At 41.3% G+C, this 16727-nt stretch overlaps 1 protein-coding gene across 9 annotated transcripts in view; it reads right to left on the bottom strand.

Moving 5' to 3' along the window:
- Window positions 1-1975: 1975 nt before the first annotated feature.
- The window catches only part of syngap1b (synaptic Ras GTPase activating protein 1b), a 103878-nt gene continuing 89126 nt past the window's right edge, over window positions 1976-16727 (bottom strand). For 6 of the 9 annotated variants that reach the window (XM_048260210.1, XM_048260211.1, XM_048260212.1 and 3 more), the window contains 2 exons: window positions 15719-15791; window positions 4463-7301 (listed from right to left, as the gene is read on the bottom strand). In XM_048260210.1, coding sequence (XP_048116167.1) covers window positions 7002-7301; window positions 15719-15791 — 373 coding nt within the window. In that variant the 3' untranslated portion in view covers window positions 4463-7001. Of the gene's footprint in view, window positions 7302-11819; window positions 11882-15718; window positions 15792-16727 lie in introns of all 9 variants that reach the window. The other 3 variants (XM_048260214.1, XM_048260216.1, XM_048260215.1) reach the window with 2 other exon arrangements.

Below are 16727 nucleotides of genomic sequence, written 5' to 3'. Positions count from 1 at the left end.
ATTTTTTGTCCATAGTAACAGGGCAGGGGAAACAGCAGGGTTGACAGGACAGGAGGCACTTTCTACTGCATACATTGTACATCCTTTGTCTACATAGTAGGCTACATCATTTCGCCTCCCATGTAACGTGAAGTGGTTCAACTTTTGGTCAGAATTGTTGCATTAAAGGCGCTCTAAGGGATGTAACACGGTTTCTAAACTAAAACATTTGTTGTCACATATAGCAAACATCACCTCACCATCCGCTAGCTGCCTGTGCCCTGCACTGTAAAAAATGTGGTCTCTGTGACAGCCAAGGCTCCAAAAACGGCAAGAAAAACAACTTGGTCCAACCTGGACCATAAAAAACAAAGATTCTAGAACAGAGCTCTGTTCTAGAATCTTTGATAAAAACATAACAAACTGTTCCAGCCAATCACTGATCTATAAAGAATCTTTCTTTATAGATCAGTGTAGCCAATCACCAATGAGATGCACGTTTAGGAGAGTTTCAATTGCACATGAGGGAGGGGGAGGGAGTAGCAAGCTAACTCATTGTTTTGTTTGAACGTCACAGAAAAAGTGGCATTACCCAGCATCACTTAGTGCGCCTTTAAAGCGATGGCTCGGAGTAATTTCACCCTAGGGTCCTTTGCACCATGACCCCGAGCCAAACACCCTCCCAGAACCTGTTTTCCCTTGGTCAAACCCTGATCGAGTAGCGCTGTCAGAAACTAATGAGTTTCTGCAGTCGTAATGGTACCAACATTTATCTCGTAAATTACCCCACTAATAATGCGCTGAATGGTACGAAACTTCTACAGTAGTACAACTATGTTCTTTACTCATAAAATGAGGCATTGAAAAGTTTGTAAATACACCAGTTTTATTTAAATAACACTTGCCTGATGGATACTACTATCTGCTACTATACCCCTGCGTCGACGTTACTTCCGTGATTTGGGAAAAGCCCATAAAGGCCAGAAAACTTAGTTTTCTGACAGCGCTACTCGACCAGGGTTCGACCAAGGGAAAACAGGTTCTGGGAGGGTGTTTGGCTCGGGGTCAGGGTGAAATTACTCCGAACCATCGCTTTAATTGAATTATATTTTCTAGATCTAATACAATAATTCCAATGGTCATGGGAGTCAACCCTGTTACCATGATTAATTTGTCTAAAATCTGAAATCAGAGCACCCAAAGGATAAACGTTTTTTCTGAATCAACTCGGAACTCAATAACATCTCAATTTATTCTTCCGAAGGCATTTTGCATTTATGTTCAGACCTGCACCTGGCTTTGCTTTGCTTGTCAACAGAACTTAATGACATTGCAATCTATTTCCATCTGTAAATGTGGATTGGAATCTCGATATATCAACACAATATAAAATAAATAAATAATGGTATTCCCACAGCAAAATCATGTTGACATATATGTTGACAATGCAATACTAACAAACACTAACACTGCAATGAAGGTGTGGCCAAAAATCATATGCTACCATCCCATTGTATTAGCCTGACCTCTAAAGACAAACGAGGGTTGACACTGATTTATGTCAATGTTATGTTATGTTTCTCTTGGGAAAAGTAACAGGATTGAGTGAAACAGTGTTGAGTATTTCAAAGTTATTTGCTTAATAAGTAGATGGAGTCAGTCACAGGAACATAACATGCACTTTGATAAGTTATTACTTAGACTTGAATTTCCCCTTGGGGATCAATAAAGTATCTATCTATCTATCTATCTATCTAGACATATTGAAGAAGGAAAATATTAAGATCTGCCATAAAAATTGAAACTCAATTAGATGTTTTCATAATACAAGTTCACCTCTTAATTTCCATGGGCTACAAAGGCATAGCTTGCCTCAGAATTCTAAAGCCTATCATAACATCACTGATTTGCCTATCCTAAGGAGCCTTCATAGATCTTCATAGTCTGGTAAGAGGCTGTTCGAGTGTAATAAAAATTGGTCATATGACATGATTAGTTAAGAATTTAATTATTTCTTTATTTATTTGTTTTATTATTTTCATTTCTATGATTCACCCACCCAAAAATATAAATTCCAGCTTATTCAAAAATGAAATGAGAGAATTATTATCCACTGCATCAAATAAATTAAAGAATGAAATGAAAGTAGCAATTATAGTAGTAATAATGGTAATATTAATATTATTACAATAATTCAATAATCAGTATATCAACATTCATAACAAATCCATGTACATTGGCAATACACTCTGAAATACCACTCTTTCCATTTATATGTACAAAATAGCCTCAAATGTCTGTCCATTTAAAAAATGATATATAAGGGGTGGGGGCTTATGGCTTGTCAAAGAGCATGGATATGGCTGGCGAATGGACAATAAAGATCATATGAGGGCACGTTATAGAAGGAGGCACACTTCATGATTCACTCTATACATGCACAAGGGCAAAAATAAACACTTTGTCTCAATCTTTGCTGTGGCAGAGTTGCTCAGCAAGTAACACTGGCAATGAAAGCTGACCCTGCTCAAAATAAATGAGTGGGTCAATAAAGGAGGTGGTCAGTGGCAAAAATATTTTTGATACGGCCATGGGGCTTCTGGTGGACATAAATCAAACTCCAAGCCCAGCGCAACAAAGCCAGAGTCTAGGTAACAAAGCTGCATTGCAGTGTACCGCAGAAACAGATTGGGAACAAAAACAAAAAACAAAAACAAACTCAAACCATCAAAATACTCATAGCACTTACAAGGAGTAATAGCAATGAGAATGTATGCAAGTGGAAATATTTTCCTTAATATTCTATACTGTAGATACTATAGATATGTACAAACATTGCTTGATCACCCAAGGGCCCTTTGAAAATGCCTCAATCAATGAGAAAAATGAGTGCAAGCCAGACACTGGCATAATATAAGGGAGACTTGGGTGATGCAGGATGTAAGAGACAGACTCAGATTGTTTGGTCTGTGCAAAAAAGTGCTTCCCAGTTGTTTTAGTAGCTATGTGAGCCTCTTGGTTTGCTAGGCCTTCATCTGCATCACACATATTCTTATTAAACAAAGAGAGAGATAAGAATATTGAGAGCAAAATCATCCTGTACACTGCATATACAAACAAACTGTATATACACAGACACATACCATATATACACATACACCCAGTATATACACACAGACTGTACACACACTGTATATACACATACATTCACTCACAACGTATCAATTTTGGTCATCTCTCTCTATGTTTGATGTGTAGACTTTTTTCCGATGGCAAACAGAGGAAGCAGAGGAATATATAGGCTGCAGGGCAATGGAGTCCATACAAAGAAATCAAATCAAGGTATTTGAAATGGAAAACCTGGCTCCAGAATTCAGTTTCTATGCTGATCTTCAAGACTCGCTGCAGTCAAACTAAAACACAATGTAACTTTGGGGTCCAGTCACCGGAAAACAACTGGATTCCCGCCTCCAAATAGTTGTTGTCATCGTCCGCATATGAAGAGCTCCACGGCGATTGTCGAGACAAAAGGAAAAATAAATCAAATTGCATCCACTTCCTCTCTTGCAGTGAGAAGAGGTGGAGGATATAAGTCACAGCAACGTTCAAATCCTTAAAGAAGGGAAGTGGGGGAGCAGGTAAAACAACGTTTTTTTTCCTCCTCTGTTCCGTTGTCCATGGAAGATAATGCTCTCCAAAAAGTTGTTCTTCCAAAAGATTGTCTTTAAAGTAACTGGTTGATCAATAAAAATGACTCATTCCTGCAGTATACTTGAGGAAAACGGTCACTTGTTTTTGATATCTGCACTGGGAAATCTCAATATAAGTATTTCAAGATCAAGAATATTATATAAATGATAAAACCAAGTCCATCGATTTCTGACTGCACTATCTCCACAGTAGAAAATGCACTCTGGGCCAGTGTTTGCTGACTAAAGCCTGTGCATATTTTGTTACCTTTAAATCATCAAAGACACAGAGTGAAAAAAAGCAAAATAAAAGACGTCTTATATAAGCCTGGTAAACAAATAATGGCCATTACTAAATTAAATCAAAAGTAGTGGCGAGATAAGAAGTTGAAAATACTGTTAAGAAAAAATAAAAACAATTAACAAAGCACCTTTGAAACATATCTTACCCCAGGACTTTTTTTTTAACATGCACCTGTATTCAGCCTGCTTTGACTTTCTTTCTTTTTTTTCGGCCATCCAAACTGGCCTTCTTCAGGCATCATGGGAAGATGGATTTTTGCATGCTTAAGACAACAAAGGTCTTGCCTTGTTTCTCAACACAATCACACTTCCCAGCATGGATGCCAAACTGGGAAACACCCACACATTCAAGAGAGAGAGAGAGAGAGAGAGAGTTAGATAGAGGGGGTCGGGTGAGGAGTGTACTGGACACTCATATTCTGTTACATATCTTCACACTGGGGACCATTGGGGCACTGAGGCTTCTATTATGAGAATGGAGTTTGGTAAGAGCCTCAGTTTCTCCTTCTGTCAACCAACCGAATCATGAGATACTGCCCTTGAATTAAAGCCAGGCCATCCTGAGTACCGCCCTGGCTGCATCAGCCAATCAGGTTCCAGATTGTCCGCCATGAAGCTGTGTGATTGGCTGGAGGGAGAGAAGGAAGATAGAGAGAGAAGAACAGGGGAGGAGCTTGGTAGAGTGCTATCCAATCATTGCTTCTGATAGATGGATGAACCACTCAGAGGCAGCCATTCGTTTACTGTTTTTTGCCTGTTTATGTTCATGTGTGAGGCAATGGTTTGTTTACCTGAGTCTCTCAATTCTTTGTCTGAGGTATATTCATGGCACTGTGCATTGTCAACCCTGTAGTCCTACAATGCATCTCCCCTATTGTAACACGTTGTATTTATTACTAGATGCAGCACAGGTCATTTAAATGATAGCCCTCATCTACACTTTTATTTTTCACTCTTACAGAATCATAACCAGTTCCTACCTTCCCCTGGCTAGACACTCTTCTGGACATTATAGCTCAATAATTTTATTGTTTGATTTGTTGTTCATATGCCAATTGCACATGGTAGCCCGTGGTAAAGGCATTTCAACACTGCATGCTGTGCTTGCTGCATTTCTACATTATTTTAAGGCCTAGTGTATGCACTTGCAAAACAAATAATAAAGGATAAATGAGGCATGGGTTAACTTTTGTCCTTTCCATAAAACTAGTTGCGCATGAAGAACAATAGGTCATTGCATCAGCACAACAATGCATATATACATGGATGTCTTGCGCAAATTTAAAGCAAAATGGCAATAAAGTCACTCTTCCGAACAAGCATCACAATGAACAGTATACACACGGAATGGAACACATAGAAAGGAAAAGGGATGAGTAACATAGAACAGGACTAAAGATATGCTTAACACAGTCCACCGTAATACATTACTGTAGGTATCTGGCATGCTTTTAAGAAACCATTTTAAATTGTACAAAAAAGCTCACTTTGAGCTTCTCAGAACAAACACAATATTTTACCTGGGAAAATGAATTTTGCTGTCTTTAGGGCCAGTATGTTACCAAGGATCAGTCAAGGGTTAATCGAAAAGTAAAAATGATGACATATTTCAGTCTCACACCTCTTCTAAAAGCAAATTTGCAATAACTAAGGACAAGAACTTACATTTCAGTCAAATAATTCTCAAACATTATTTGTCAACACTGATTTTCTCAGTGGGGCACTTACAAATACTTTTATGGACAGCTGTCTTGAGGCATATAGTGACGCATAGAAAAATAGATGTTATTTCTTTACACATATATAGATATATACCTGCCATTATTTCCCATTAATGTCCTGCCCTCTTTTCTTTTGATTGGCAGGCGATAGGTTACCTGACAGAGTCCACCTCATCTTCCACTTCCTTCATGACCATCAATGCAGACAAACATTAGATTTTTTACACTCACCCTCTCTACCTCTCTCAAATTCACACATACACACACACACACACAAACACACACACACACACACACACACACACACACACACACACACACACACACACACACACACACACACACACACACACACACATGCACATATAAACACTTAGACATTTTGACAGTAGGCTGTAAATGAAAAAGGAGCAGCGTGGACAAGGACAGATGAACAGTGGGTGAATGAGAGGCAGTGCTATGACACAGACTTGTTCTGGAAATGGCACGGTTCGTTTCTGTAGCACCAAGTAATCATCATCAGGTTCTGAGATTGAGAAGAGAAAACAATGCAAGTCCAGTTCGGCGAAAAATAAACAAACAAAGAAGTTAATTACAATTTTGGTGACTATAACCACTTCCCTCAAGTGTTTGTTGTTTGTTGTAAAATCCACAAAAAAGTGGACTTGGTTTGTCTTGGACACAGTTTTGTTCAAATGGCATGGGACTGACAGTTCTCTTTGATTTTCTGATTTACACTGTGTAATTCAACCACTAGTGTGATAACATTGCTAGAACATTACTTTTTTTAACCCTGTTTATAGATGCTGAAAGGCACTACGGAAGCTAGACCACATGAAAATGTCTTCACCAAAGGATGTTTATAGCAGTTTCAAGACAGAAGACAACTACGACTGAGTCCATATGATCAAGATTATACTTATGGATTCTCTTTTGCATTCTCCATTAACCATGTTGTGGTCAACAAGTAAGAGGATTGTTAAAAGCTTTCTTTAAAAAAAAAAAAACAATATGATATTCCAATGATATCCAGGAGATTTAAAGTATTGTCACTTGTCTTTAAAGACATATATTGACCAAAGCCTTTTTGGATCTTTGGAGAGCAGATCCCTTAAGAGCCCTTGATTCTCTTCTGTTCCTGCTATTTGTAAAATATGTGCTGCCCCCTCACACAGAACTCTTCTCTCTCTCTGGTTTGAGCACAGGATATAGCAAAAACAAAATGGTGCGATGAGGAGCTTGTCTAGGGACATTAGGGTCACTTTTTTCAGGCTCTGGGTCTTCTCTAATTCATTTGGTTTTGGTGTTGTTATCGACCTGCTCCCCCTTCTGCTAGGCCAGACTCGGTTGCTGGGGTGCTAGTTGCCGTTGTGACTGACACTGGGATGGGCTTTTGGTTGCCACGGAGCTCTCCATTCTGTCTGTGGTTAGGGTGAGGAGGGGGGCGACGAGATGGGGCTGACGGGGGGGACAGCACTCCATTCCGAGGGGGTTTGTCTGGGGAGAGTCCAGAGGAAGAGACTCCAGGGTCAGCTGCGAGGGCTATTCCTCTTCCTCCTCCTTTATTCACACTGCGGTCTGCTGAACCCAAGGAGGAAAGCTGGCCTTCCTAGCAAGACAGAGAGAGAAAGAGAAGCAGAGAAGAGAGGGGAGGAGGAGAAGGGAGGAAAGGAGAGGAGAGGAGTGGAAAAGGGGGCATATGGAGCGTGGAGGTGGAGGGTGAGAGAGTGGGTCGATGCCAAAGGTCAACCAAGAAGAGTAGAGAGTCATGGGTGAGGCGTGCATGTGGAAGTGCAGAGACAGTCCAGAGAGGCGCAAAAGAGTGTTGGGTGAAAGAGGGACGTTCTCCAGAAAAAAAACGGATCAATACAGTAGTGGAGAAGCGACAAAAGATCAAAGCAAGAGATATTGGGCCATGTAAAGGATCCAAACAGGGAGAGATTGAATGAAAGGGAGGAAAACCATATTGAAATATGAAAAGAAATACAGTCAGAGAGAGAGAAAGAGAGAACGATAGAAAGGGAAGGTGACAAGGAATTCGAGGAGTGGTGAACAGGGGAGGAGGAGGAGGAGGAGAAGGAGGAGAGAGGAGAATGAGTTACAAAGCAGAGAGATGAGAAAACATCCACAGCAACAGAGGAGAAGAAGGGGGACAGAGACAAGAAAGGGATGGGAAAGGGGGTTAAAATCCAGGGGCAAATAAATCCAGGGGTAAATATGCTGGGTGGTCTCCACAGTGGCTGTGTATACTGGAATGTGTGTAGGGGGGTGGTAGGGTGGAATCAGTCCTTCTAATTGGGATGTCATGGAAAGAACATGATTCTGAGGACAGTGCTGAAGAGAGGTGTGTCCATTTCTGACCGTCTGTCTGACTTCCGGAGAGCATGGAAAAATCCTGCCCTCAGAATCATGTTCACGCTAAAAGGTAAGGTCTGGACGAGATCAGTTTCATAACAGTCACTGACACAGCGGATAGGACCACAGCTGCCTTTACACTGTGGTGTTGAGAAGAAAGAAGAGAGACAAAAAAGGTTCAAACCATTCACTCTGGGATCCACTGTGTCCTTTTCAGTGAGAGCCCGCTTATACTTACTTTTACAGACGTTTCGCTAAGAGGGCTTCTCATGTCACTCATCAGAGTTATACAGTGCAATCATTTCATGATCATATCCAACAACCATCTGACAATACACATATCAGCATGCAAAGGTGACAGAGCGGTGTAGGAGGGAATATAGCCATAATGTTTGCCAGTAGACCTTGTCTAAAACATAAACTTATCATTTTAACAGTTAAATCAAATTTCCTTTCCAGTTAAATCAAATCAAAAAACCTTTTTTCCCGCTACCAATCAGACTTTCAAGCCCGGGCCCATTACAACGATGGGTTCATGCTGTTTATCTCAATCACCTATATAACACAGTCAACAGTCTGGGTTGAAAGTTTGGACGGGCTGATTGGCCAAGGTTTTCATTTGGTCTTATCTTCTATTCTTACCTACATTGGTGCAGAGAAACGTCAATGCCAATAGCAGTCTGATTTCAGTTATTAGTAACTAAATCGGGCTCAGTGTGCAAGCCTTCATGCTCAGTCTCTTTCAGTGAGGTCTGTATTGAGGCAGTGGGGGAAGAAAACAGTTGTATTATTAGAGCTTATGGTTAGAGAACTTCACTTGTTATGATTAAACCAGGAAATGAAATGTCACCTCATTGTCCTGTAGTGTATATGATGCTCTCAATTTTTAACACACAGACATTAAATATAAGAACTTAACTCAATTTCCCACCAACAGAATCGAATCTGATGCATTATCAACAATTTTACATGGATTGTTCGATGTGAAGGAAGTACTGGGAAAGAAAATACCTTTCATGTTCTTCACTGATCAAAACCGGATTGAACAGGTGTGACATTCAAAAAGTACATTCAAGTATTTATCACTTGTGTTAGCTTTGGGATGGACAAACATCAATGCCATACCATTCATAGAGGGTGAATTACAGTGGTCAATTTTTCCATCGAATCAGCAGAGCTTTTCTCTTCCCACTCAGAACCTTGAATGCATTAGTACTGACGGTATCACAGGAAATTACTGAATATGCTATACCATTCCCCTATGAAAGAGTAACAGCAACATTAAGAAGTCGGGTGAAATGAGGACAGTTGAAGTGGATGGTGGAATCTCTGTCAGATCCTAAAGCTCATCGGTTGGGTCCCTACGGGCCAGATTCATTGCACTTGTCTTAAACGATGGCGGCATTTTTTGAGAGCAATCTGTTGATTGCATGACATACCAGAGGTGCAGGCTAGAAGGGTGGCATCTGATTCTTGGATGGCAGGTACGTTGTGCAGAAGAAAGGAAGGACCAGGCAGAATATGGAGTTGCTTTCAGCTCAGTTCTAATAACAAATCGTTCACTGAGGGCATAATTGACTCCAAACTCTGAACGATTCCAAACCATTTTTTTGTTTCAAGTTACAGAAAAGGCAATCCATATCACATGGAAGGGAGCAGACCAACAAACAAGCTAACAAGGCACGGACAGTCAGAGTTACAGAGAGATACAGACTCAGGGATTTACGTCTGCTTAGTTCAAAAAATTCCAATCCAATTAGTTTCAATGTAAGTGCGGCATACATTATGGATTGCACAGGAATACCATACCAAATACCTCTCTCTTAAACTCATACCCATCACTGATACAATACTCACAATGGCAACACACATATCTGACTGAAATTTCACCAAGTGGAGACAGCACACACAAAACTGTACTTCACAAATGCAACACAAACAATTATATCATACATTACAAAAACAAACAAAAAGGTAGCCAGAAACACACACACACACACACACACACACACACACACACACACACACACACACACACACACACATATTCTCTTCCACACACATACGGTTTCCTTTCAGGGAAGGATCGTGCCAGATACGGCGATTTCCCACAATGCTCAGCACACATGCTTGGAAGCACTGGGAGGGTAAATGATGCCGATAGAATGAAAGTGATCATGAGCTCATTACTCATCTGAAATGAATGTGTGTGTGTGTGTGTGTGTGTGTGTGTGTGTGTGTGTGTGTATATGTGTGTGTGAGAGTGTGTGTGTGTGTGAGAGAGAGAGAGAGAGAGAGAGAGAGAGAGAGAGAGAGAGAGAGAGAAAGAGAGATATTGAACACAGAGAAGGGTTCACACATGACTTGAGATGTGTGTCCATGTCTGTATGTCCTTTGGCACTATATGCACGTATGACTATACGTTGGGGCGTCTTAGTGAATGTGTTGATGTGTGGCATTACTGCACAGTACAAGCTGTCAGTATTTATTGCATAGCACTTTGTATGCCTCTCACATACATTTGGACATAGATGAAGTATTGGCCAATCAAAATGAGGGAGAGTTTGTGGTTCCAAAGAAAAGCAAATTTACAATTATGTGTAATTGTTGTAGTGTGAATATTGCATGCAGTATGTTGACTGATTTCTGTGAAATATTGAGTGTGTCTCATTGATAAATCCTTTGTAATTTTGCTTTTGCAATTTGAAATTTGTAAGATATATAATACAAGAATATACAGAAAACAACTGCCAGAAATAGACTGCCAATAAACATAATTCAGCTAATTCAACTATTAAATCCTGTGATGACTTTCTGTTGACCAATTTTGGATTTACAACTGCTGCTGGAGACAAATTTGTACCTCCAATTGCAAAGCATTATGGGAAGTCTCTAAATATGCCTGTCTCTATACCATTTTACTCATATTCAAAAGATGTGTTACTAAAACGTATTATATCAAATCAAGTATGGGTATTATTAAAATATACAGTTACAGTAGAGTGCAAAGACCAGGCTATTTAAACGACCACATATATTTAGGAAAATATGTTGTCATTTCAATGTAAATATTTCAGCTCCAGCATAACTGTCAGTTCATAAATTTTTTTTACATTTATTTAAAATGGGACAGCAGTACATTGTTGCAACAGGTGAATTTTACCTCAAGCAACTTTGTTAGCGTTGGTACCATTTCTCAACCTTATTCAAATGGATATCAGCTAGGATACTGAACAGAAAATGAAAATGAACAAACTGAGCTGAAATATCTGCTGTTTTCTCATAGTGTTCTTATAGCTACTGAGAGGCCCACTGCCTCAGTGTCTGGTGTGCTGCGAACGCTACATATACCTGTGGGCACAAGTGCACCATAAGTGGATGGGGTGAGGTGGGTTGGACGCTAGGATTGCAGTGTGTATGAATTGATGGAGTGTGTGTGTATATGCACATGCGTTTGTGTGCGTGTGTTTTGTGTGTGCTTGAACATATTTGTGTACATGTGTGTCTGTGTGTGCATGTATGTGCATGTGTATGTGCGTGTGTGTGTGTGTGTGTGTGTGTGTGTGTGTGTGCATGCGTGCATGTGTGTGTGTGTGTGTGTGTGTGTGTGCGCATGTGCATGACTGTGTGTGCATGTGTGTGTGTGTGTGTGTGTGTGTGTGTGTGTGTGTGTGTGTGTGTGTGTGCTGTGTGTGTGTGTGTGTGTGTGTGTGTGTGTGTGTGTGTGTGTGTGTGTGTGCTGTGACAGGGTGGACACTGATCGGTAGTTTACCTGTGCATTCTGGGTGGGGCAGGAGCGAGACGGGGCTGCACTAGGATGGACTGCCGCCTCCCCTAAGAGAAATCACCGTATCCCATCAACACAAGGAGAAAGGAGCAATCGAGGAGCAGAGGAGAGGAGTCAGGGGAGAGAGGAGGAGGAGAGGATAGAGGAGGAGGAGAAGAGAGGGATACAGAGAGGAGGAAATGAAAGAGGTAGAGGTGCGAAAGAGTAGCGGAAAGACGGGAGTTTAGGTGTCAGGGAGAGAGGGGTTAGGGGATGGGGTGATGAAGAAGAGAAGCAGAGAGAAAGAAGAGAAGAGGGGAGGAAGGGCCTGTGTGTTAGAAAAGAAAATCAAAAGGAAGAAGGAGAGGAGGGGACGTGCAGGACCAAGAGTAACACACACACATACACACAAACGCACACTGCACACATACACACACATACCCTCTCACAAACACTCATATATGCACACACAATTATAATCATTTAATCATGCAGTCATATATACGCAGAGATACAAGCACATAGACAATATCACACCAAACATGTAAAGACATACACAGAGACACAGACACACAACACACATACATGTATACACACACACACACACATATATATATATATACACACACACACAAAGACACAACATAAATAACACATAACACATAAATTCCCTCAGATGAGTACAACTGCACAGTTAAACCCACAGATATGTCATGGTAAAGCTGCCAGCCCAGATCCACATAGAACCCTGATAGCTAACATGCTAACATGCTATTCATATACATGGTATTCCAGCCAGCATGCTGAATGACAAAGCAGCATGATGCTTGACTTGACTTTTCCAAGGTGCCAATGCCTTCTAGTCCAAACAACATTGAGAAACCTTCTCTCACCCATTCTTCCTATTAAAATAGAAAATGTATGCAAACTTCTATCACCTTCCCTGAGGTCAAGAGCTAGAGAATAGCCGGAAAAGGACATGCTGCAGACCAATTATGCAATCACTGGGAGCAAGAAAACAAGTTGATGAGACTGCATACTAACACAGCAATGAACAATGCCCCCAGGCTTGACAATAAGATTAAAACTATAGTCAACATGAAGGGTGTACAAAACTGGCAACGACTGAAATGGTGATGCTCATGTTGTCTTGAAATGTTGGATACATTTTCTGGACTAGGACAAAAAGATACTACAGAAAGCACAATGACAGCAGCATAAACACATCATGCAAAAAAAGTCCAATGAATGCAAATGCAAAAACATGTATAGCATGCAACACAGGAATTACTTTGTGCGTGACAGTGAGAATGTAGCTACTGAGATGAGGGAGTTTTCGTCCGGTTAGCACCCTGAAATATCTCCTCTAAGTTGTCCCTGGTCTGAAGTCATTATCAACATGGGTTATGCAAAAGAAAGAAAGAAAAAACACTCATTGCTTGCCTGTCACACCTGTGATAGAACGTAAGAATCAGAAACCAAGCGGATAGGATCGGTCCACACCAGATAAGAGTGATGAATCGCCTGCCACAGTATGCTTAAGTGCCAAATGGACCCAAAAGACCTTATTAGTCACAAATTACGTCTGTAACACGAAGGGCTGATATCATAATTACGGCGTAGGCACTCAAGTCAGACACACAGTGATTAGTCACGCACCGAAAAACAAAAATCATCAAAGCATCGCGGCTTCCCATGTTTGATAAGCGATTATTTGACTAAAAAAATTTTCCGGAGTGTAAGCAAAGGACATTACGGGTGTGCACAGCTGGATGCTGGATTTTGGAGGGGAAAAAAACAAAAGCAGGGTGACCAAAAATAAAAACCACCATCACAGTAGGTGAAGGACCATGTAGGAGCTTCATTCAGAGAGAAGGCTGAATGACTCTCCCTTGATTGTTCTCAAAGGTTGCCTCAATATGTAATTTCTGGCACTCAGTAAAAATAAATAAATACTGTAGGCACAAACACATGGCAAAGCACTGCTGAACATAAATCTGTAGAACAATCTCAGTTCAAATCACAGTTCAAACAGAAATAATAAACACAACCCTCTTCATTAGTATAAATTCAAGATAGCTAGATTCCCCATGTTTTATTTAAAATGATTAATTTGGCAAAGTTCAGTATCTTACAGATAGATCTTTAACTACCTTGCTGTCAGCACTTGGTTTAAACAGTGAAGATTCTGGAAGATACTTCCGAATTTTATCCTCAACATACGTTTTCTTCCTAAAACCCTTTGACATACTGATAACCAAAGAGGAGACTCAACTTCAACACGCTAGATGAAGTCCTAGGAACTTTGGTTAAGACAGTCATAGTCATAAGAAACCATACAAGCCACTGGATTTCAGTCATTGACTCCAGCTTGAAGAAGTGCAAATTGAGTTTGCATGTCAGCTGCCTGAAACCGGCTGAAGCCAAATCCAGCTGACATGGACACAGTCAAATATAAACACTTCAGTGAGGAGACCTTAAGCTCTCTCAGTGAAGAATTTTCACCCTGGTAGCCCCTCTGGGTGGATAGTAAACAGAGTTGTCCTATCGCTGCCCTACAAAGACTCCTTTTATCACTTTTGAAACGGCACCTCTCCCTAAGCCTCTGCTGGTAATCTCTTGCTCTTTCCCTCCCTCCATCAATTTCTCTTTCTCTCTTCCTTCACTCTCTTTCTCTCCCTCTCTCTCTCTCTCTCTTCTGTTTCTTAAGAGAGTCAGAGAGGCCCTTCTGAGTCAGAGCTCAGTGGTGCCAGATCAGCGCCTCTGACGACCTCCTCTCCCCAGCATCAGCCGCTGCACTCGTGGGACTACAGTTCCCAACAGCACGCTGAACTGTGACAGTGGGTCTGCCCAGTTATCTCAGACTGTTTGTATTTTTTTTTTCCCGCTCCAGCTGCTTGGATGCCATTTTTATCTTGCCACTTTGGGGAAATGGATTATTAAGTGAGGATCCCTCCATCAGAACAGTCCCTTCTGTGATTCTGAGTTCAAAATGATGAAAGCGTCTGATTCTAAACAAAAGGGCATTCATTGTAACACTAGAATCTATGCAAACAATGTCGATATGAGAGTATGGGAGTAGCTCGGTCAAATGTGATGTCACAGGATTTGGCCTGAGACAGTTTTTCATATGCTGGAAAACACAGAGACAGACTATGACTAAACATTTCAGGCATGTGATTGACAGCTGATAGGGACATGTCATACAGGCCAGCGACAGAGAAAATCGACTCGACAAACAAGCTAAACATGAATGCTGGAAACAGCTCAGGCACTCAGGTCCTAATTAGACTGGTTTGTTCTGGATTTGGTGGCGGAAGGGACAATGCAAACCCTCCCCTGTATGGGCAAGAAACTGTTAGCTCTGAGCAATCATGTCTTATTCCTGTAGACAAACAAATGCATAGCGAAGGAGTGCAGTAACACACGCACACACACACACACTGAATCCAGCCAAGACCCAACACTGGTCTGACAGAGTAGGAGATGGTCAGGAACGACAATAAAAGAAAACAAATATGAAGGGGGGAGGAATGATGCAGGGATGGGCTCTAGGGACAGTCAATCAAATGTGGACATGAAAGGACAAGACAGTCGAACGCAAACCGCAGAGACAACCAAAAAGGGAAGAAAAAGAGGCAGAACGTAACATCAACTGACGTATATTAGACAAGAGGAGATACAGAGAGAGAGAAAGTGTGTGTGTGTGTGTGTGAGTGAAAGAGAGAGAGAGGGTGTGTGTGTGTGTGTGAGCGAAAGAGAGATACAAATACAGAGAGAAAGTAGCACAGGCCATTGAATAGAGCAAGGGAAACAGTGAGAGAAATATCTAAGAGAATGAGAGAGAGAGAGAGAGAGAGAGAGAGATAGAGAGAGAGAGAGGGAGAAGAAATAGGAACACAGACCTGCTCAGCGAATATCCTGGTTTTAGGCTCAACCAAAGCTCCACCCCTCAGCTCATCCTCCACTGCCATGAGTCTTGATGAGAGAGAGAGTGAAAAAAGAGAGAAAGAGTGAGAGAGTGAGACAGTGAGAGAGAGAGAATGAGAGAGAGAGGGAGAGAGAGAGGGAAGGAGGCAGGGAGGGAGAAAGTAAGAGGAAGAGGAGGAGGATAGGGGTTGGATATAAAAAGAGCAAGGAAGAGAAATGGAGAGAAAGAGAGGGAGAGAGAGAGAGAGAGACACATTTGAGTTCAAACATGGCAACATTTGGGGAGGATCAATATGAGCTAGAGACTGACTGACTGAGACGTTGGCGCTGTAGCTAATGCATCTGTAACATGTTCCGTGCCAAGTCACCTGATTACTTTTATTAGACCAACATCACTGCACACCAACACTGCACATTTGCAGCAAAGTGTAATTGGCAGATTCACTGCCAACAGCCTGTCACTGCCCAGTAGCAAATATGGCCTCATTTTGTCAAATTGACATATTAAAAAAAAAAAAAAAATCTCACTCTGTCTGATCAGGCTTAAATGGAAGTACTGTTGTGATTATGGTGTTCCAGATAGGTCACATGAATTATATATCCCCGACATCCCCAGGGAATAATTGGACTGCGGCAACAGAAGGGGAGGCAGGAGGTATCATGGGAAAAAAATCAGGGTTTACTTGAAGGTATGAGCAAGCGAGCTGATTTATGCAGCCATGACAATAGGAGAGAATGGTGGTCCTGTGACAACCATATGATTTCCCTTTGGTAATGACTGGAGTGATCGTAATTATAAGGACTGCCACTTGTATTCTCATGGGTGGGGAAGGTGGGAGGAGAGGGGATCTTTTCCAAAGAGTCTATTTCGAGGTCTTGTTTTTCATGGCTGTGTCCAAACATTGCGGGCAGTCTGGTATATGCTGTGTTTTATACACATTTCAGAGAGGTTCGGCCATGACCAGCCAAGCCTATTAACATAAT

This window comes from Alosa alosa, chromosome 13 (genome assembly GCF_017589495.1).
Source record: "Alosa alosa isolate M-15738 ecotype Scorff River chromosome 13, AALO_Geno_1.1, whole genome shotgun sequence".
NCBI lineage: Eukaryota > Metazoa > Chordata > Actinopteri > Clupeiformes > Clupeidae > Alosa > Alosa alosa.
This window is presented reverse-complemented; position numbering and strand designations above follow the sequence as displayed.